Source organism: Podarcis muralis, chromosome 2 (assembly GCF_964188315.1).
Source record: "Podarcis muralis chromosome 2, rPodMur119.hap1.1, whole genome shotgun sequence".
Lineage (NCBI taxonomy): Eukaryota > Metazoa > Chordata > Lepidosauria > Squamata > Lacertidae > Podarcis > Podarcis muralis.
The window spans coordinates 83,996,986-84,021,115 of NC_135656.1; the positions used below are offsets into that span (position 1 = coordinate 83,996,986).

At 39.3% G+C, this 24,130-nt stretch overlaps 1 protein-coding gene across 5 annotated transcripts in view; it reads right to left on the reverse strand.

Moving 5' to 3' along the window:
- EEFSEC (eukaryotic elongation factor, selenocysteine-tRNA specific) overlaps positions 1-24,130 on the reverse strand; it is a 164,325-nt gene that overhangs the window by 52,756 nt on the left and 87,439 nt on the right. For all 5 annotated transcript variants that reach the window (XM_028719176.2, XM_077924957.1, XM_077924959.1 and 2 more), the window contains 2 exons: positions 14,522-15,163; positions 1,903-2,059 (listed from right to left, as the gene is read on the reverse strand). In XM_028719176.2, coding sequence (XP_028575009.2) covers positions 1,903-2,059; positions 14,522-15,163 — 799 coding nt within the window. The remainder of the gene's footprint in view (positions 1-1,902; positions 2,060-14,521; positions 15,164-24,130) is intronic.

A 24,130-nucleotide genomic window follows, 5' to 3' on the forward strand; every position in this document is an offset into this window, starting at 1 on the left:
CCACTCTGGTTGAGACTCTCATTTTGTTTTGTTTAATTTCATATCAGTTCAAAACTATTACCAATTTGAAAAACGTATTTCAGTAATTTTTATTAGAATATTAATGTTCTCATTTCCCAGTATAGTTCTCCAAATTTTCCTAATAAATACTTTGAAAAACAGTAGAAACTGGCAGGAAAAAAACTGGGCCCCTGCTCCAAACTTAACTAGCTAATAAAGGATGATTTGAGCTTATCAGGCTGATAACCATCTCCTTTCTAAACTTCCCAGGGAAAGGCTGAACTCGAATATCCTTCTTTCAAATTCCTTTCAGTTTTGCATATTAATCTTTAAAAATCTATATGATATGAATCTAAAAGACTTGTCCCCCAACGGGTACAGGTGCTGATTTTCCTCAAAGGGTTGTATGCATCTCACGGGTCTGTTTTGCATGGCATGCTAAGGCAAACCTGCAGGCTCCTAGAGATGAATGCACAGCCACTTTGCTCTTCCTTGGTCCCTTTTGCTCCTATAACATATTGAACTAGGCCAGCGTTTGGTCCTGGACTCATGGCTAAGATCTCTCCTCACTAACTACTAGCTGTAACCAAGGTTTATTAGCTGCCAAATGGCAGTGAAGGACCAACTTATTGAGTAACACTTTTCTTGTGGAGTACTGCATGTAAAAAGTGGGAAGGGTGAGCATATCTGATCTTTAATATGGTGGTGAGGGATCATGTTTTGAGGCCAGGGAGTTGCCTAGAATATGGTACTGAAAGAGCCAGAAGGGAACTCTGTTCAAAACTCGTGGTACTTTGCTGCATTGAGAGGAATGTGCACATTTTGTGACTATCCAAACAGTAATTTAGTCTTCCATGGTAAATCCTGAGGAGTGACTGCATGCTGCCTTTTATTTTGAACTTGCTTACTTTTTCATGCTCTTTTTTCTGTTTGAACCTACAATAAATATTTACTCTGCTCATTATATAAATAGTGTAGGCTGGTGGGGGGAGGGGGAGGTATCTACAAGCTCAATATGAAATCCAAGTGCCTTAGTGTTAAACATTACTAGCACTGAAAATTAGTCTTAAACAGAAGGGTTATTTGGAAAGGTTAGGAAAACCTTGTACTACAAAAGTAATATCTTCTGCTCTTGGCAAATCCTCTTGAAAAGGCTTTCCTGAGTGCTCTTCACCTGGGTTAGCAAGTGGTAGTGAAGTACCTTAAGTGACCTTTCTGTGGTAAAGAAGAAAAGAGGCTTCTGATTTCTGTTTGTACTACTTGTCGTAACCCATGACAAGCTGCTATGTATGCCAGAAGGTCCTTTCACGGCAAGACTAGGACTAGCAACTATCTTGTTTTCATGTTTCTAAAATGTTATATGTTTCCAATTAATAACAGTAACAATCAAAGCTAAACTACAGGCAAACCAGAAATATTTTAAGTTTGAAGAAAAAACATTTGGGTAAAATCAAATAAAACACCTCCATCAAATGTCAGCTTTTTAAAATTGTTCCCAGTCAATCAGGGTCACATAGTAAGTGTATTGATGCCACAGCATCACACAGCTAAGTCAGATTTGGCTATCTGAGACCAATTTTGAGCACGGACAATGCTTTCGCATCTCATTGCTATCACTTTGAATAGGTATCTGGTGGGAAGAGCATGGGCTGCTGTGGTGCAAAGACTTTTTGCCCCTGTTCACAGAAAGGGGACATTTTTCACATGACTGTATCCAGATGAAGTGTCTCTCTTTTGGCTCAGTCCTAATAACAGTCTTCCACAATGAGCCAATTTCACAATACCTCCCACTTGTGTGCTATTAATCTGTCTGAATGCATATAATAATGGGCTCCCCAAGATTTTTGAGGATATTAGAAAAACTTTTACTAAATGTGTGCATGCAGCAAGATAAACACTTACCTGGAATGCGGATTTTAAACTTTCCACTCTGTCCAAAGCCACCTTCTATTAAACCTTCCTCTCCTGTAGACAGCTTGACCTTCAGCCCCACAAATATTTGGATGTTGGTCTCTTTTTTAAACAGTGAACGACCAATCACACTGTAATCATCACAGAGCTACAAAAAACACACAAACACAAAATCTAAGTTCTTGGTTTTAAAAAAAAGATTTTAAAAGATACTGCATTGCCAACCCCCTGCAATGTAGGAATCACAGCTAAAGAATCTCTGACATATGGCCATCCAACCTCTGCTTAAAAACCTTCAATGAAGGAGAGCCCACCACCTTCCAATGTAGTCTGTTCCACTGCCAAACAGCTCTTACCATCAGAAAGTTCTTCAGCGTGTTTTGTCAGAATCTCCTTTCTTGTTATTTGAATCCATTGTTCAGGTCCTCCCCTCTGGAGCAGCAGAAAACAAGCTTGCTCCATCCTTCATGTGACAACCCTTCAGATATTTGAAGATGGCTCTATATCACCCTCTCGGTCTTCTCTTCTCCAGGCTAAACATATCCAACTCCCCCAACTGTCACTCATAAGGCTAGATTTCCAGATCCTTTATCATCTTGGCTGCCCTCCTCTGCACATGTTCCCGCTTGTCAAAGTCCTTCTTAAACTGTGGTGCCCAGTGCTTTTTTTTTCCTTCTAAAAAAATGTTTAGGGGTACTCTCATTTTGACTTCAAAAATCACCATTTTATAGTTCAAATCAAGAAAAATAAATACAGTAAAGTGACAAAAGTACGAAGATTCCCAAAATGTTTGGGGTATGCGTACCCCTGCATACCCCCAGGGAAAAAAGCACTGGTGGTGCCCATAACTGGAGAAAGAACTGCAAGGTGAGGTTGAACCAAGGCAGAATAGGCTAGTACTATTAATTGCTTTGATCTGGACACTATACTTCTGTTGGTGCAGCCTAGAATTGCATACACACCCCTGGCTGCATCACATTGTTGGCTCATGTTAAGTTTGTGGTCCTTCCTTAAATCCTTCTCACAAGTACTACAGTCAAGCCATGTGTCCCATCCCCTGTTCCCCCGCAATATTTGTGCATCTGATTTGTGTATATTTGTGTTAAGCAGTCATTTCCTTGGCTCCAAGTTTCTAATATGCTATGTACCACGTTAGAGCTGCTTCTAAATGCACCCAAATGCACCAGTTCTCAGGCTCCTGGCATTACTCCTACTGACATGTCTACCACCTTTCAACTCCTTACCATCTTCATTTCAGCAGATTCTTTTGCCTGTTCATATAAGGAAACATGCTTCCAATATGACGATACAGTGGTACCTTGGTTTAAGAACAGCTTAGTTTATGAACAACTAGGATTAAGAACACTTCAAATCTGAAAGTAGGTGATTTGGTTTGTGCACTTGAGTCCCTCGCTGCTATGGGAAAGCACGCCTTGGTTTAAGAACGCTTTGGTTTAAGAATGGACTTCCGAAATGGATTAAGTTCGCAATCCAAGGTCCACTGTATAACTTTTTAAAATTCATCTTAGCAAGGAGTATGTAATCATGTCAGTTTGTTAAACTCAGAGTCTTAAAGTAGCTGTATTTAATTTTAATTTAAAGATTATTAAACCAGTGGAAGTCACCATTCCAACTTTGGATTCATAATTAAGCAATCAGGTACAAGAGGCAGCAAGCTTGTTGCACAGGGAAAGATAAACGATGCTCCCTGGGGCACTGGCAAAGCAAAGGTGCAATGAAGTGAGCCTAATCCCCAAGGTGTGAATATCTTTGGATGATACTAACCCCTGAAGTCACTGTGCCTCAGTGTCATAACTAGAGTCTTGACATGAAAGGAAATAAGAAAATGCTGCTTTATTGAATGGCAAGCTACCATGATTTCTCTTCAAGTCAATATTGTAATTCTGTGTCGCACAGATCCCAGAAAGTAAGAAATACAGAGCAATACAGACAGACCTTTTTAGGTGGACCAAGAGTAATATTTTAAATTCAGGAGACACAAGACTTTCAGCTGCACAGAATTCTTCTCACAACTAATCTGGATGGTAAAAATTGTGTATTCAGAATATTGCCATAGTCAAAAAGCAAATGCCATATGGTTTGTGAAAAGTATAGGAGTTGAACCTGAGAAGCTTTTTCAGTAGTGGCTGGTTTTGAAAGCTTATTATTTATTTTATTTAGGGTCCAAACCATCTGGCCTTAGGCATGCATTGCTGTCCAGTGAGCACTGCTCTCCAGGCATGAGGGGGTTACTCAAGGAGAGGGAAAGGAAGGAGGTGAAGATGCAAAGGACAACTGGATTGTGCCATTACTTATTTTTCCCCCATTTATATCTTACCTTTTGAGCATCAGTCCTAAAAGCAACTAACAACATTTAAAAATAATAATATATACTGTATATAAAATCAGTACACAACATGAGGCTACATGAAAACAGGCAGCTAAAAACAGCTGGCAAAATGGGATTGGGGTAGGGGAACTAAGTTATAACATAAGTAAAATGAAGTAAAATGAAATTTCCCATTTCCAGAATTAGAGCACTAGAAAACACCTTGACCAGAGTATGGTCTAAATAAATGCATAAGTAAAGGTAAAGGGGCCCCTGACCATTAGGTCCAGTCGTGGCCGACTCTGGGGTTGCGGCACTCATCTCACTTTATTGGCCAAGGGAGCCGGCGTACAGCTTCCAGGTCATGTGGCCAGCATGACTAAGCCACTTCTGGCAAACCAGAGCAGTGCACGGAAACGCCGTTTACCTTCCCGCCAGAGCAGTACCTATTTATCTACTTGCACTTTGACGTGCTTTCGAACTGCTAGGTTAGCAGGAGCAGTGACTGAGCAACAGAAGCTCACCCTGTCGCGGGGATTCGAACCGCCGACCTTCTGATCGGCAAGTCCTAGGCTCTGTGGTTTAACCCACAGCACCACCCGCGTCCCTAATAAATGCATAAGCATGGACCAAAACTCAGTTTGCTCACCTGTACAGCTAGTAAGATGATAAACATTGCTCATTCTTAATTTTGTCTTTACCTAATCTAAAATTAATATTGACCTGTATCAATTTAATGCAATATTATGTTTGCTTAAGGAAATACAGAAAATTATTTCTTTGTTTGGAAAGCTTCAGTATATGGCCACCAATTGTTTACTGGCATGTAGCAGGACAGGAACTTGAACTTTCAAAAAATAGCATTTTTCCCCGAATGTGAACAACTGTTGTGTTGAAACTGTCTTTATTTTTATGCTGCCCTCTCCTTCTTACAAAATGTTTTAGAAAAGCCTATTATTTGCTTCCACTGAAATCCAACTCTTTATTACTGCACCAGCAATTTAGCGCCAATCACTGGATAGAGCCATAATCTTCTCTGAGTTCTCAGAACATCTACTATGGCAATCACTTTGCCCATTAGCTGAGCAGCCTTTTGGGCTTTGGGTCTCTCCTCAGACTCTCCTCCAGTTTCTTTCTGGTTATAAAATGTGAAGTTTAAAAACCTAGAGCTGCAAAGACAACAACGGATACATACTCTTCTTTTGAGGCAGCAGACAGGGGCCTCGCCGTGAAGGCAGACTAATTTTATTAACTTCAGGGAAACTTCAAAAAGCTTAAGGGCTTTAATGCCAGACAGAGACGACCCCAAAAGTCAGTTTAAGTGCTGCATAAACAAAGGATTAGGTCAAGAAAAAGCTGAAGGCTCCTTGCATTTCTTGTTTATATTGTCATATGACCTAGTGGGAGTGGAAGAGGGTTGCCTTTCTGACTTTAATCCTCCATGGTGTACAGTGGCGCTTCAGTTCACTGACCTACATTACAATAATATTTTTTTAATTTATGGGCAGAGGTGCAGCATCAAACTCACTTAAGGAGTTAAAAAAAAAAGAAAAGGGAAAGGGAAAAAAGAACAAATGTTTCTGACTAGTAAATTCTCCCTCTCTTGCTTAGGTTAGATCAGCAGCTTAGAAAGGGATTTCAAGTTCAAAGGGAATGTTTCTGTTGCTCTTGTTTTATGGCTTAGACCAGAGGACACAATAGCATTGATTTTTATGAAATATTCCCTCCCCCTTGGCTTTTGTGTTTGCAGAAAGAAAAAAAACAAATAGTACTGTATTAACATAGGTGAAGAGTCAGTCCCTCTCCCTCTCCCTTACACACACAAACTTTAATACAGAGTACACAGTTTTAAAATCCTTTGATTTAAATATTATTTGCATTGCGGTATTATGTTTGCAATGCTGTAGCTACGTTTTGCGTGATGACATCCAGCACAAACTCGTGGTTTAATTCTATCGACAGGGTGGGGGTGGGGGAGAGAATACTTAAACAGAACCTCCTCAGAGACACCAGAAAGTCTATTCTAATTTTAGAATAATGCAAATTACAGTCAGATTCAGTCTCTGAAATGCATTATTGCTCATATTTGGAAATTAACAGGCACCAGTTTTCCAGGAACATAGGGAGACATAAAACAATAGGTGGGGAAAGAGAACTAGAATAAGGAATGAAGGAGGGGGGGAGAAAAGTTGGGAATAAAAAGATCCCCTAGAAATAATCTAAATAACAAACTGTTCCATAGAGCACAGGTCAGGTATATGTTAAGGAGGATTCAATCTGGCAGTATTTACTTTACAAAGCTAGGACTGTTAAGGTTAATAAAGGTGTTGGGGAATAGGGCTGTCAACCCAACAACTATTTTTCACTTATTAACTTCAGTTCATTAACTACTGAAGCATGCATAGGCCTTATTCAGATATAAAACTAATTATGGTTCAGCATTTACACGAATGAGCCTTGGGATCATCAGCCCCCTCCACAACGGCCATGAGATTGGAAGCTTTTGCTTCCATTTTCAACTAACCACAATTAAGAATTATTTCTAAAATTGGACACAAACTGGGTTAGTTTTAACCAGGCATAGGCAAACTCGGACCTCTAGTTGTTTTGGGACTACAACTCCCATCATCCCTAGCTAACAGGACCAGTGGTCAGGGATGATGGGAGTTGTAGTCCCAAAAAACATCTGGAGGGCCGAGTTTTCCTATGCCTGGTTTTAACTATGTTTTACTGAAACAAGCCAACTTCAAACTATTATGTATGAAGTTGTCTTGTTTCAATAATGAATAGTTAAGATTAACCACAGTTTGGTTAACTGAAAATGGAAGCAAAACCTTCCAATCTCCTTATCCTAGCAGTACCTAGAAGGGTGTAGGAGGAAAGATTCTACATCAAGGCTTGGGTGCTAACAGTAAGCTAAATGCTCTGTTGGAAGAGAAAGTAAAAGGACTGGAGGAGCAAGTTTGCTCACTGCCTCATTAGAGGAGCTAAGAATACAGGGGGCACTATGGCAAGGACAAAAGCAGGAAGAGTCTCAGGGAAGAAAATGAGCACTGTAGCAAACAGGGGAAGTGCATGAACCAGAGTGACTGTTAGAAGCAGGAACATTCTGAACCACTGGAACTAATGTATTGTTTTCAAAATCTTTTCAATGAGAGAGGCTCTAAAAATCATGATGGAGAGTGTGTGAAGCAGGCTGCAATAAGTGGGAATGAAGAGTCTCAAAGCTTCGGGAACAGAGGCAGCTCAATCGCCACCTGCATGAAGAGAAGGACAAAGGTTGCGGACTCCCTACTAATAAGTAAGGGTGTGACTGTGTGCTGATCAGATCTCTTAACTTTTGGAGAATGCTGATCCCATAGTGCCTGGATCTAGGATGGGCTGGACAAGTGGTTTGTCATGCCTACTGATCTTTATCCCTTCTTGTTCATCCATGTGGGAACAAATGACACCATCAGGCACAACTAGGACAGTATCCCATCTGATTAGGCAGCAAAAGGCAGGAAGTTGAAGGACCTTAGTATCTAATTTTTCCTGTGTAAATGCAGAGAACTACATACAGAGAGAAAAATACTTCCCTAGAATGTCTTATGTAGATGGCGTTAGCGAGAGAGGCTCAGTTTCTGAGACCATGTCTAAGCTTCCTTAATGGACTACTGGCAGGAGATGGGCTGCTCCTGATGAGGGTGGGGGGAAATGAGCTTGGCAGAAGCATGGTGAACTTGATCAAGAGAACATAAAAACTAAATCCTGTGGGGGTGGAGAAAATAGCCCAAAGATAAGCACATAAAGATGGGGACTTGGTACTACAGGAGAAACTGAGGAAGCTGTGGTGTTGCCTTGCAAACCCCACATTAATATAGCAGTTGAACAGAAACTCAAGGTTTTTGATGTCTATTCACTAATGTGCAAAGTATGGGAAATAAGATGAGCTTGAACACCTAATACAGGAAGAGAAATGTGAACTTTATAGCTACAACTGAGACTTGTTGGGATGACTTTCATAACTGGAATATAGCACATGAATGTAATGGAGGCCTGTACAAAGCCTGTCTGTCCTTTCACAAAACTTCCTTGCATCATTGCTTGATGTTGCAAGTACAGACCCTCCAAATATACAAAATGGTATTTGTACTTTGGTTAATTTCTGCCTGACAGGAACTCATTAGTAGCTTTCCAATTCTCCCCCTCCCTCTCTAGGTATAGCACTAATTGCTCTAACTATCCATCTCTGAAGGTTTCATGAAAATGTGACAATCCTCATGCTGTGCAGGGTCACCTTCTTCTCATTGATTGGTTTCCCATTATTAGTTGGGTTTCTGGGTAGTCAAGGAATCTCCAGGATTATAGAATAAATAATCCTAGAAGGGGATTCAAAACAGTAAGATTGAGGACAGCCATACACACTGTACAGTCCTAGCAGCATTAGAGCAAAGAGAAAGTACAGGCACAAGGCAGGATGAGCAACCATTTGGTTAAAGGGAAGGAAAATGGTCTGCCACTTCAACTAAGGGTTTAATGTAGGGAAAATAAATTGGATTTGAGGAAGGTGTCGTTACATATTTCTCTCTCACATACAAAATCATTAAAGATGTTAAAGTCCCTGCCTCCTCTGCATTAAAATGTTCAAATTTGGAGCTAGCAGCTGGCCCTGAACCTTCATGTCCACAGTGCTGTGAAGGAAAGTTTGGGGCAGACAGTCTCAAGCCTGGGAATATACAATGCTCACATTCAGGACTAGTATGAGTCTGAATGGAGTACAACAACTAGTGTCATAGCAAGTTCACAACAGAAGCACTGAAGCTTTGTAGCTGTGGGGCTAGCTGCACAGAGAGCCTTAAACAAGTTGAGCATTTTCTGATGTAAAATTACCCCTTGCAAATTACCCTAATCTGCAAATTTTCCAGAAAGTTCTCTATTTTTTCTTTCTTTTTACAATCCCTATCACTGGCCTCAAGTCAAGGAGTTGGACTTGATTACATTTTGGTTCCTTCCAGTTGTAGGATTATGTGATAACACCAATAAGATGCAGAACCATAACCATTATCTATAGTAGAAACAAACAGAAAACAAAACAAGCTTAGATTGATTCTGCTAATTCTATAAGCCTATCCAATCCATGAAATCTTACTAGGCAGTATCTCCTACAGTGTTTTAGTAGCACTACAGCCCAGATCAGCTAGAAGTGGCCACCAAAAAGAAATCATTTAAATCAGTTATAGATAGGTAGCCGTGTTGGTCTGCCATAGTCAAAACAAAACAAAAATCCTTCCAGTAGCACCTTAAAGACCAACTAAGTTAGTTCTTGGTATGAGCTTTTGTGTGCATGCACACTTCTTCAGATACACCTGTATCTGAAGAAGTGTGCATGCACACGAAAGCTGTATCTGAAGAAGTGTGCATGCACACGAAAGCTCATACCAAGAACTAACTTAGTTGGTCTTTAAGGTGCTACTGGAAGGATTTTTTTTTTCATTTAAATCAGTTCAGTAACAACAACACAGGTTGCTTTATAGTTCAACAACGTTGTAATAAAAATGGCACTCAGGCCAAGAACACTGAGACAAAAAAAAAGTTTTAAAATTACATATTTTGAGGGGGGGGGGAAACTGCATTAAAGAAGTCAACAAAAGATTATGGGAATGTTGGGTGGGGAGACAGAAAGGCTGGAATCCTGCAAAGCCCAGGTTCTAAACCTTTAGCAGATAAGATTTATATATTTGCTATTACACAGAGAAAATAAGATACAAAACCATGAGGATGAGCTTTTCTTTTTTTCTTTTTTTGTCTAAAGCATTAAACACTGAGAATCAGCAATCAGATGTCCAACTAGAACTTGACAAGACAACAGAAACTATTTTCAGGCATTCTGGGCATTCACAAATACACAGGGAAATGCACAACAAATGACACAAGGAGATGAGAACACTGGCTCTGTGCCCATCACCCTCTCCAAACTGCAGAATGATTATCTGCAGCAAGAGGCTCCTGCACTCAAGGAAGTTCCCCACGTGATGGAGAACTCTGGAAATCAGGGCCCAACATCACATGGGCCTCCAAAAATAAAAGCAAGTGATTCACTTCAAATAACCACCCTCAAACTCACAAAAGGTGGTGGGGCAGAGCCTGAACACTTGTCCCCATGGCTCACCTCGCCATGTGCTGCATCTCTGGATTTTGAGAACACTTGAATAGGGCTAGAGCTAGATTATGTTACAAATCTAAGCATATAAACCTGCTTTTAAACTCATACAATCATGTGCAACTCACCATCTCTCCTACATTCTCATTATGCCCTTATCAGCCTCAACATCACTAACAAAAACAGATACTCAGTAAGTGACTCTAACACAACTTTTAAAAAAATTAATGACTGTTCAAACTCCTGTGCAAGCCAAAACGTTTATACTGTATGGTTTAATCTAACAATATCCAAAGCAATGGACATAGACAATTTCTATTAGGAAGCCCTGCCAAATTCTGCCTCATCAGCCAAAGCAAGTATATTTACTGTTATTTTAAAAGTAAAATATTTATTCTTTCCTTAGAACTGCCTTCACTGGAAAATGTTGTGACCAATTAACCAAACCATATTGATCCATATTTTGTAAATTACCATATCCTTCAACCTTCTGCCACTAAAGTTCATCCTTTTTTTTTATCTTCTTCACTTTTAAACATGAATAGTATTTCAAATGAGAACACCATTATCTCCACATTCCTAAGCTTCACAAAATTGCTCAATCGCAAACAGAACAGCAGCCAAAAAATAAATACATCTCTTATGCTCCTATTTTACTGTGGATTTTAACCTGTGAAAGCATTGTGCATTTTTATCCACTGAGTGCCCTCATTGCTGTGTTATTATCACATTTAGCATGCCATCAGCAGCCAAGCACAACCAAGCAAACCCATGTTCAGACTTCAAAGCAGCTAAAACATTAATCGTGGTAAAAGCAGGTTCTGCTAGGCAGTTCCGTTTACTGCCAAACACTGATATCACACAGCATCATACGTATATAACAGAATTTAAATGGCAAAACTAAGGAAGAACTAAGGCACCAATACTGCACCTCAAGTACAATGGCCAACACAGGCCCTACAAGGAATTTTTGTGTTGCCCTTGTTAAAATCCTAACACTTTGTCTTTTAATTAGAAACAGAGAAGCTCAATGGGTATCCAGTAGCAGTACTGGGCCAATTAATTTCAGTAGTTCTACTTTGAGTAGAACTTAGTTGCAGACAACCCTCTGATTACAGAGAGGTGTATGATAGCAATGTGCTTCAGAAAGTAAGTACAGTATAAGCAAGACTATAGTAGGGTTGCGGCTTCTTATTCTGTATCCACACAATGCAAAAGATGTACGAGCAGTTACCACACATGATGATCCAGATGCAGGCTTCAAAGTATCTGTGGTTAAAAAATAAAACAGAAACTTGGTCGTAACCAAGCTACCCTGTTAAAATACCTGTTCATGAAGCCTTCTTGGCCAACAATCTTCCAGTAAATCTTCACATACCAAAGGGCTTTTGTGTATGGTTTCAGCAAGGAGCTTTTCTCCTTGAGTTATATGTTTATTTTCACTAAACAAGTCCAAAATAACAACAAGCAGTGCAGCTTGTGCTTTGCAAACATGGTAGAGGGCTTCCCCTCCACCCACCTTCTCTTCCTACTGTAGCAGAGTTACTCATTGACAAGTATCCCTTGCCACAGGCAAAGCCACAACATTTCAGGATCTAATCTTGGTTATGCAAAACATTTACACAACAGATGCACCAAGAAGTCACAGCACGAATCTATGGATCACCTTTCACTTTTTGAACTTGGTGCAGGAGACTTTTTACCCCATTGGGCCAATCAGATGGCATTTCCTCAGATGATTAGATTCATACTTCTCAACGTATGCACAAAGTTAAGGACATCATGTTTTCTACAATCACACACACACTTTAGGTGGTAGTTAGAGCTAAGCCAAGCTTATGGTCAGTGAGGAGAGGAGTTTAACCACAAGTCTCTGTTCAGATGGCACACAAAGCCAAACCATGGTTTAGCTTGGGTGGGAGGAACAAAGTGGCTGCAAGCTCCTCTCTGGGAGACTGTGCATTCTTGCTAAGTCATAGCTTAGCTTATCATGTCATGTGAACCAGGTCAATATCTCAGTAATCGTAGTAGCTCAACTAAGTTGAGTTCCATGCTGTAAGGAAAGCAAAATATAAATGTATTAAATAAACTAGTCTTTATTATTACAGTGGTACCTCGGGTTACAAAAGCTTCAGGTTACAGACTCCGTTAGTCCAGAAACAGTACCTCTGGTTAAGAACTTTGCTTCAGGATGAGAACAGAAATTGTGTGGTGGCAGTGGGAGGCCCCATTAGCTAAAGTGGTACCTCAGGTTAAGAACAGTTTCAGGTTAAGAACTGACCTCCAGAACGAATTAAGTTCCTAACCCGAGGTACTACTGTATTCCCATTGTGTAGATGTGGAGAGGGTGCAGAGGCTGAGAAACAGTGACTTGTCTAAAAAAACCTAGAGAGCTCGAGGCTGGTGTAATATTTGAACTGGGAGCTTTCAAAGAGCTTACTGACACATGGGCCACAATGTCTCTTTAAGCACACACACACATATATTTTCCCCTGTGTGAAACCCACAGCACAATTTGCATGGGTCTGTAAGAAAGAACCTCATAGGTGGGGCCAACTGCATGGCTCTTTCATATCCACTTTCATATTCTGCAGGTAAAAAGAGCCAGTCTTAACCACTATGCTATACCAGTAATTGTAGAAAACTGGTAGCTTGTAAGCATGACACAGGGTCTCTTTCATTTGATTCTTAAAAAGAGCGGCAATTGTCTGCTTTGTGGAAACAGTGTGTTCTTTGGGTGTACTTCTCCCAAAGCATGCAGTCCCTAGACTGACTAACTGAAGGCATCTGATCTATAGGTCTGTGAGAAGTAGGGGATTTTGCTGAAGGGTGGCAGCTATAGAACAGCTGTAAGTACTGTAGTAAAAACTTAAGTGCTAATTCTTTACTGCTACCTAATAACAAGCTACTGAAGCCATGGTATTTGGCTGACCTGAGCAAAGAAAACAACTCACAAATGCATAATAGCTACTATTTCTCAAAAAAGCAGAGCAGACTTTGATGGAGCAATGAGAGCAATGTATTAATCTAATTATAATTAGAACAATATATAATTGCCTGATTTGAATTTATTCAAGGTGAACTGGCCATTAAAACAGGAGGAGTTCATATCAAATTCTGGAGCAAGGAAGGAGAACAGGATCAACCCCAGCTATATTAATTGACCATAGTGTGTTTTCTTGAGGGGAGGGGAGATGGAACACCACAAAAAATCACTAAAATGTGTTTCAGGAATAGACTCCCATGAAACTGGCAAGCTAAAGACAGCAGTCTTTCCTTCATTCCCAGCCTGTTCCCTACAATGCTTTTAGGGTGAAAGTATTCCTCATGGCATTATTATTTAGTGCCTCCCTAGAGCATTGAGAGGGGGAGGGCAGCCACCCTCTTCCTTCCTTGACAATGAGAATGCCCTTTTCCTCAATCAGTGCCAAGAATAGACACTGTAAATTTAGTTATTCTAATCTCCAGACATCCATCAGCAGCAGGGTGGGACCATCTGAATCAGTATTTCTATTAAACCAGAGTCTGGACTTTTCTTAAAAGCAATGAATGATTTCATCACCCATTTGTTCACACTGCGCCCCCCCCACCACCACCCGACAACTGGGACCAAACATTAAGCTGCAGCTTTCTCTAAAAAAAGAAAGGGAAAAACCTATCCAAGATAGTAAGCCCCGAACTAAACAGAAATAAATGAAAATTTGTGAAAACAATTTAGCATCACCAGCCCTATATAAGCATGTCTTCATGGTTCCTCTTGGTATGAAAACCGTACATTAGGGCAAAAGGGGAGTCAAGTGTTAGCAGCAGAGAGATCAACATTCTCTCTGCTATCCTGGGCTACCCCAAACACCAGGCTTCTGGAGAAATTTCATGAACAGATACCCTCCAGCCCTATTTTTAATTGCCACAGGCTTCAACAAAAACCATGTCTCTGTCATCTTAGTTCCAGTTGTTTTTTCCCCTATTACCACGTCATTGGCTCCAGGTTTCTGCTGCTCTCCCTACTATTGCACACCAGCATTTCAGCTGTCAAATCCCCCTTCTCTTGTGTTCCCCTCTAACTTTCTTTTACTATATTAACTCTTCTACTGCCCAGTAATCTCAGGTGATCCTCAAATTAAATCACACAAGCTTACCCGTTCCACTTGTCCTTCCTTATGTTTCAGCTTGTAAACTTTAAGCTTTGGGAGACATGTCTCTGCATAATTTTTGTCTTCCATCCCTTGGAGGAGCACTCCATGGAACGCCAACCTGCAAGTGTTTGCGTGAATATCGGTATCCAGCTTTGAGCCAATCACAAGACACAGTTTAGGGCAGGTAACTGGCTTCTCAAACTCAAGTAAGGCCCACTGTTGTTTGGGGAGCTGTCTTTCTTCAGTGCAGTCATTCTCTTTGTTTTCTTCTGAGGACTTTGAGTCTTTGGAAAGATATTCCTCCTGATAAAGATATTCTTTTCCAAAATCAAAATCATTCTCCAGGGGTTCTTTGGTGAAGTCATTAGGAGCTGGGCTGAAGAACATAACTCTTCCCATAACAGTTTCATGGCCAACTGTGATATGAAACTTTGCCTTGGTCTGAAGAGTGCCTCGGAAATATGGGATTTTCTTTAAAGAGATGATAGCAGCATGAATAGTCTGGAGAGATTCAGGTGTACAGATCAGACCTCTTTCCAACAGCTTTGGATCAAACTGAGTCACACAGATTCCTACCCTGTCACCCTGCATGGCATAGTTAACTGGAGTATGAAACATCTGCATGGACTTGACCTTCTTTGTCACCTATTTATGGGAGCAAAGGATAAGAAAAATAGTCATATTCATATGGTTTATTTATTAATAAAGCATTTAATAATTAAAAACATTTATACCACTTTTCTGGGGCTTTAGAAAAAACAAAAACCCACTCTTCAGTAGAGTTATTTCCAGACATTAAAACACTGCTCTTTAGTAGAGATACATAGTAATTACAAGAAAAATCTACCCTCTAAATTATCTAAATGAATGCTTCCTCTAAGGATTACTTTTTAAAGCTTTGTCTATCTTTTGTACTAGAAAATAATACTAAGAATCATTCTTTTGAATTTGGTAACTTTTATAGTAGCTGAAAGGAATTAGCAGATCAGTATGTATCTGCATAAATAAGGCACTGATTTGTTTTTGAGAAGTACAACTAAGCTACACAGTAGCAATCTTATAATACAAAAATAATAAAAATGCTGACCTTCTCTTTCTACTTTCCTTTTATTCTCTTATATGAATTTGCTGCAGTTCTACAAATTAGACTAGGCAGTAGTTAGCAACCTTTTGGGGTCCAGGGGCACATTTGGAATTTTGAGAGGATGTCATGGCCACCAATCACAAAATGGCTGTCACAAGAGGGCCTGGCTTAACACAAAATGGCTGACACGAGGGTGCGGCTTGACACAAAATTGAGAATACTGTTATTCCTATATAACAGAGCATCAACTGACTGGTTGACCTGGGAGAACAGGATTAAATTCCCACTCAGTCATGAAATTATCTGGCCAATTTTGGCCAAGTCACTCTGTCATGGGATTGCTATGAGGATATAATGGGGAGGAAAAGAATCATGGGTGCCACACTGAGCTGCCTGGAGGATGGTACTGTGATAAAATATAAATATTTTTTTAAATAAAGGGAAAGAAAAAGCAATGAAACAAGCATCAAGGCAAAGGGGGAAGGTATCCCCTTTGTCTCCCCACCCCTCCTCAAAATCAAAATGTAAGAAATAATGGGAAGAGTGCCTAGGGAGCAAGCAGATGAAGCACCCCCCATCGCTGCTTCTTCTCCCCCATCAGAATGCACCACAGCTAGAAAAAAGGCAGGACTAGAAAAGGGGGGATAGAGATCCCCTACAATGCCACTGCTTCCCCCCAAAATAAAAATGCCTTCCAGTGCTAGAAAAAGCATGAAAGAAAACGGTGAAGCAAGCCAGAAAGCTGGCTGTCTAACCTACTGGAGTGAAAGGGAGCAGGCCCTTCCAATTCTCAGAAGGTACCTGCACATTTGCTTCATAAGTTTTTTGAGAGGGTGGCTAGCGAATTACAAAGCTCAGCGTCTGTGGCTCCTGCCTGTGGGCACAAATAAAGGTGGAGGGGGGCAGGCTGTCAACCTCTGGACTACGCTTCCTTTTCTGTCGGTAAAAAAGTGCTCCTCTTATATTTTATGATGAGAAGCATGAGCATGTCTCAGATAATGTGCTTAATATTTTCACTTAATGAAATATAACCATCAGTGCATTAACACCATACATAAAGAAACACACATGCATTTAAGAAACACACATGACACTCTTAAGACATAGAAAATGAGGAAAAATATTTTTTTACTCCGTTCTATAAATATAATTCCCATTTACTCCAGTTCTTTATATTTCTGACCTAATACTTCAGTACTCTTCCATAAATCCTTCCACTAAAATATTTTTTACAACTGTGAGATTTATGAAAAGCAAGCTCTAATTTTCAGCAATTTGAAAACAACAAGCACAAGTATGGACTAGTGATGTCAGGGCTATGCCCACTGTTTATGGATATAGTCCATTTTCTCTTATCCATGTTACATGAGAAAAATGTAAACAGTATGGAGTCTGGAGTGATGCTAATAAGCTTAGAGTTGTATCAGTTCTTCTTCTTCAGAAACTTCTAAGGCTGGAAAAATAAAGACTAAAATAGGCTTTTCAAAAAGATCAACGTTGGTTCAGCCTGATGAGGGCAAACCAGTTCAGTTTAATATGGTTTCTTTTTTCACTGCATTTCTTTTTGTTCTTAGATTTATCCTTTAAGAAGATATTTTCCCCCAGTTTATTCATTAGCCACGTGTGCCTGCCACTGTCTCTTTCACTCATCTGAACAGATGCAGAAAGATCTTCAGCGTCTTAATATTGTTAGATGAACTCTGTGCGTTCAATATACAGTTTCAGATTGTGGAACCAATGTATTGTTTAAATACAACTCAACACAGCACTTCTTCCTTTCTCAGAAAGCTTGCAGGTTATCAGCTGTGTCACTCTGGAGAGATACTTCTGTCAAAGAACTCAATACATTTAAAAGTCAGATAGCAAGTTCCAAATCTGACGTTTTGTTGTTGCATCACCTCTATGTATTTGTGTGCAAGCCACAAACTTCGGATAAAGTGGGGCATGTAGGATTATTTCCAACATTAATCAGAGTAGTTCTGCTGAAATCAATGGACATGAAATAAACAGTTCTACTTCATGATTTAGTTGATGAACTGAAAACAACCAGGTACAAATTCAAAAGCAAAAGTCTATCAAGAAAACCAAATCTTGCTGTTCCACAAGAAGTGTTGTTGGTGGGTCTACAAATAGCAGTAGAATAGAATGTACCACTGCATGTAGAACCATCACATTTTTAATGCTTCTCCACATTACTCCCTGGAAGTAGGAAACCAGAACATCAGAAAGAAAGGTTCTTAACAGGTTCTCTCTCTGTTGTCTTAGTTTTTAAAGAAGGCTATTGCTGCTCACCTGAAATCTAAAATCTTCTGCTTCATTTTTATTTGTAGAATGGTTCTATGTAGACTGATATTTCATACATCTGTATTACAAATTCTGTCAGTCATGCGCGCGCGCGCGCGCACACACACACACACACACACCAACCAACCAACCCGTGAAAAGGAGAAAGACGGCTTACAGTGTTTTATGCAAAGAAATAACGAGCACATCTCACTCTGTGAGGAGATAATTTATGCTCCCAATAAGACTATTGTTGTAGTGGTGATTCACAAGTCCCTGAAAGTGTGGAAAAGAATGTGAGCGTTCTCTTTTCCATGCTTCAGCAGTCTTGCCTGAGCCCTCCCTTATAAAAGGAGTTTTCAGATCTTTCTAAAAGCTCACAGATGTCACAGATTTGGTTCAACATAGACTTTCGCCTCCACACTAGAGCTCTTTGTTTCATGCCATCAAAAAAATTATTTTTAACATAAAAATGGCATACCTATTTTATCCATTTTGGGTAGTCACATGGAAAGAAATGGAACTTCATCTAGCAACTTCAAGCTCATCAACAAACAAACACTTCCCAATGTTGAAAAATCTGCTTAAAGCAGCTTCATATTTAACTAGAGGGGTAGCAACTTGTAATGCCTGAAAATAAATCAGAAAAGAATGTTCAATATTTTTATCTGGATGATCACATTAATATTTCTAAGTATGATGTAGAGGCTTGTGAAATGGCTTTGGTGGAGGAGGAGAAGGACTGGGGAAGTCCATGTGTTCATACACAGATAAAAAAATGCAAAAGGAGAGATAAATTAAAAGCACCCAAACTGTTCAGGCCCTTAAGATAAACAAATGTGTTCAATATAAGAAAAGAACCTGTTATTTGAAGACCAAAGGAAAAGCCCACTAAGATTTTCAAAGCAGTTTAACTAATAGAAAACAGCATACAAAAACTCCACTAATGGCTTTTTCTCCTGATACAATGAAGCTTCTTTTCCTTTATTTATCCAACTTTCATTAAGTTATCGGTACTCCATATGCCATAGCTCTTAGCTTTTTTAGATAAGAGCCCAAGCATCCTTCTACCTCCAGTGCTGTCACTGCATCTTACTGATACAAAAGAGATAAAGGCAACCTAGCCCTTCTGATAATAACTGGAATCACAGCAAATTCAGCAAACTAGTAAATTATGAAATGGAAAATTTAAAAAATAAAATAAAAAGCAGATTGGAACACATAGTTAAGGTAGTTAGTAATCAAGCAGTTTAAAACATGTTAGCTAACTTTAATTGGTGCATTAACATAATGCACATACCACCTCTATTAAAATGAGAGGATGGCCCTATATTTAAGCAAGATTTAAATTATACTCATAGGACAGAGAAATGGTGTGGACATCTTTTGGGGGAAATGAAAATACAGCCCAATTTTTGGTTGTTTGCTCACTGCCAAAAAAATGGAACTGCAGCTTTGTTCTTCAGCAGTAGGGGCTGCTGAAAGGGTGAGGAGTTCTATCAGCACCCCTGAGCATTGTTCAGATCACTAATTCAATCTTGCATTGACATATAACATTAATACACTATAAAAGGTATGTTTAATGCCAGCATGCGCGTGTGTGCGCTCTCTCTCTCTCTCTCTCTATATATAGAGAGAGAGAGAGAGTTGCCCTGGAGGTCTCCAGAGCACCAGCCTCCAAAGACAAAATTCAGTGACCTTCTGTTTTAAAATAAATTCCCGCTTTCATGGTCATGAATAAAAGATTGTAAATTTGACAAGAGAGTTACTGGCATGGCATTATCTTCTTGGCTCTGGTGACAGCACAGACCATTAGCTCTGAGAGATGCATCAAGTGTGCCATACATCTTAGTAGGATGTTACATCTTAAGTTTAAGATTGAACCTATCCACTACTCTGGAGGATTCTGGGAAAATCACAACCAAAGTACCAAGCCAAAAAAGATACCATGCCTGTTTTATACAAACAACTAGGCATTCCAGATGTTTCGGCACATACATATCCCCCTCTCTCTTTCCTGTTTCACTAGATGAGTAGGAGAAGGACTTGGCACAGCACAAAAGGCTTATTGGCAGAGGATATCATGTTCATACCAAAGGCCATGTTCAAAGTACGTCACCGACGGAGTGACTCTGAATCTCACCCTCCCCAAAATATCATTGTCTTCAAAGCATATACGTATGGTGACACTTATTCAACAAGAGGAAATGGATGACCACTTGTTTCAAACGGAGAATTATGTCAAATTATTTGAGTTATAGATGTATCATGCTTCTTTCAGTTCCTTATTTTGGATTAATGAAGATACACACAGGAAGGTGATAAGACGGGAGACAAAGGTCCCTGCGTGAAAGGCAGGGTAGAGAGAATCTCCCAGGGTGAGAGGCTGGGAAAAGAGAGGGAAGCTCCTAGGTGGGACCAGGGAGGGTTCCTTTTTTCATGCGTGGATTAAGGGATACAATTGTGATAGAGGGCTTTGCATTTACTTATACTTCTTTTAGCTTAGCTTTTATTGTATTTTATGTGCAAGAAAATTAATAAAATTTATTTTAAAAATATGTATTACACACTTCTTTCATACTGTATGAAGATGATGTTGAGCAGCACTCTGGGCTGCCCTGAAGTGGGAAGCATTTCCTGCCACATATTAGCCATCCAACCAAAGTGGAAACTTGTGCCTGGTCAGACTCAGGTCTTTGGGACACTGACCTCCCCCCCCCCAGCTATTTCTCCACATAATGGAGGGCACAAGATCTCTAATGGATACCACACAAAAGCCCACTCTCTCAGAAAAGCATAGCTGCTTGATAGTTCGGCAATGATGGGTGTACATCCATTCTGAGGGCCTCAGCGGGAGATGATGTACTGTAGAATGAGGACACGGAGCTAAATTTTCAACAAGAAGCCCTAAGGTAGAGAAATGAGAAACTTTATTTTTCCAAAGAAAATGTCACCCATTATGGTGCAAATTGTCATGAGGCAGAGAAGCAGTTTGGGGAAACCATGCAAGAGAAGAATGGGAAAATATCATTAACAAGAAAGACGTAAATATTAAACTAGAAGATGCCTTTCACCTAGGTATTCAGTGTAGTCAATCCTTTGAATTTTGTTGTTCGCTTATTGTCCACCGAACAAGCAACATCTGCTTTGTGAGAAGAGTTTGATCTCTACACAAGCTGCATTGGCATCCTGGAGCCAATAACTCAAGATCCTGGTTTCAAGAAGAAATATCAGAGATGGGTACAACAAAGAAGTTAACCATTATGACCCTAAGGCCTCATTCCTGGTCAGTCACCGCAGGTTCAGACCCAATAAGTATATATTTGAAATAAATAAATATATATATATATTTCTTATGGCATGTGCTTTTGTGATCTAGTTTTCATTTAATCATACCTGAAAGGCTTGATCATAGCATCTCTGATAATTAATTCCTAGACCAAGTATGTACCCAACATGAAATTTCCCACATTTGCAAGTAACTAGATTCGAATTGTTTTTGAGAAAAATGAACACAGTCATTGGAGGTAATGCTTCCCCCACAGCTTAATTTGATGAAAACTTGTACAGGAATGTCGATTCAGAAATTTATATAAAAGGACAATAAAAATTCAACAGAAAAAGCAACACCTCAACAAAACAAAAACAGCGTCTGTTGAGTCCTCCTCAAAAAGTTGAACAATTTCGAGCAATAATCATAATCATGATTTAGTTTGAACCAAGAAACATCTGCCTTTGCAGTCAGTTGGGAAACATGAAGGTTGAAAGGTTCTGATATTCTTCAGTGAATCACTACATGACTGTCAGTATAATCCCCTCACATCAAATAGCTGAGGGAGTTCTACTTCTTTGATCGTGCCCTGGCTGTCCGCAATTGTGTCAGAAGTGGGATAACTGATGGACCACACAGCAGCATACAGGCTGGCTATTTTCCCTCCTATTTTAGACCAAGTGCATATTATTTATATGTACCCATTACTATATACAAGGAAAATGGTAAAATGTTGATAAGAACATCTTAGAGCCACAAATATATGCACATATGTGGAAAATCCCACTCCTTTTGACAGAACATGCTGACTAAAATATCTAATGAGCCATGTCCATCCATGTCAATGTATATACTAAGTTAGCATTTCACCAAGCAGATGCAGAAAAGGGGAAACTCAATCTGTTCTTCTATAGTATATGCATTATAAATAAGATTAACATTTAATATCAAGTAAACCTTAAGTTATCAAAAGTGCTTTCAAGCCACATATTTCTGTTTCTTCCTAACGACCTCACCCATACACAAGGGAAAAACCAGGTTGTAAAATTACATGTGGGAAAATTCATTCTTCCAATGAAATAAACCGAATTCCTCTGTTTTAACTCTAGACTTGGGTTTAGAACAATAGGAACACTTTCATCCAGAGACTTCAAAGTGGTCCACAAAATACTACATCAGAGTAAACAGAGGGCTGAAAGGTTTATAGAGAAGACCTTCCAGAGGGTAAATTTCCCCCCACCCCCAAAACAGGATATTTTTGTTTATTACTAGTTGCTGAAAAGCATAAAAGAAGGGAAACTATAGACTAGAGAAGTAAAACTTTTTATGTGTAAGCAACATTTGGAGCTTTGTCAGGAGGCTGGTTTTGGTAGAATGTGTGACATGTAGCCCAATGTGAGTAATATTATATCTCAAATAAAAATCAGCCCATGAATATACATAATCCAAAAGGTAATTCTCCCAATCTCTGAAATGTAATGGAGCTACTCTAGATCACTGAGGCATGAATATTTACCGTATTCAGGCTTTACTGCTCTCGATCTGGGTTCAATTTTGCAAATTAAAATGAGAGCTGTGTGGATAGAGAGATTAAAGAGCATCCCAACGCTTGCCTGTTTCCTTGGTGTGGCAGCAGTGATCCGGTTACCCTTCTGTTAGGTTATTTCTTTTTACTTAACAGAGTAGGTCAGAAGCAATTAAGAGTGGAGTGTAGAGGTCACAATTAGTTCATAACCTTGCAGTTAAAGGATCAATTAAAAACAAAACAACAATGCCTGCAAACTCTGCCTCCCTACAAAGATATACAGAGAACAGAAAACAGCATTTAAAATAAAATCACTACTGAAAATTAATATTGCTAGGTGTTTTCACTTCTACTGGAGAGGTATGGGGACAGCAGGAGATACAGTTTTCTTGTATTCATTTCTTTCTCGTAAGCAAAACTCTGCGTTTCCTCATTTGTGACACCAGTATTAAAAACTGAAATATACCCCATTAAAAAGAGTCATTGGAAAGAAAGGGCTAAAGACAAGTAATTCTAAAGGAGTTTTGTTGGTTTTGTAAGTGGTGTCAATTTTTTATATTTACCATTGGCAATTTTTGCTTGAAATTTAATAAAATAGAAAACTGTGAGCTTTAGCTATAAAAATAATGACGAATTAAGCAGATGCAGATGTTGATAACTTTTAAATCTAGCAGTGATTAATATATGAAATGACATATCAACTGTTTTTTGATATGCTGTGAATGGAACACAGGACCCATTCTTAGGCGGGTTCTTAAACCTTTGGCCAAAAAAGGTCAAGTCAGTTGTTAGATGAGGTAATCTTAAAATTAGCCAAATTATAGTAACTAAACCAAAAAATACTATATGCTATTCTCTTCCAAAGTATAAAATACTAGCAGTTAACTTTTGAAAGAAACAAGTAGGCTTTGATCCTAGGCATCAGATTCACAAAATGGCTGTGAATTTGCCATTTTGAAATTCTGGAAAGAAATGATAGAGTTGTTGTTTTAAACCCAATATCTGAGCAATTGGGGGGGGGGGGGGAGATGTAGCATTTGTGCTGCTTTATAAAGTAGTAATGATATAAATATGATCATGCAAGCCTAAATAAGTGACATACATGAAACAGGAAGGACAGATACATCATGGTTAACTTTATACAAATATGCTCACCTGGGGGGGGGGGGAATACTAAAAGAAAAAGAATACGCTAAGACACAAAAAAAAGTCTGTCAAGAAAAGGTAGAAAATAGGAAAGTAAAAGCTTCAATCCAAAATATTAATACAGTAACAAAAAAAAGTATTTACCATAATGAAGCAGCATGTCATGACTTGTGTAATATATAGAATTTACCCCCCTTTTTTGTCTTCAAATAACATCCTGGTACCAAAGGGTTACTGTCATTCGAAAACCCTCACCAGCAGTCTTAATAAACATTTAATATTTTTCTTTCTACTTTCTTAAAG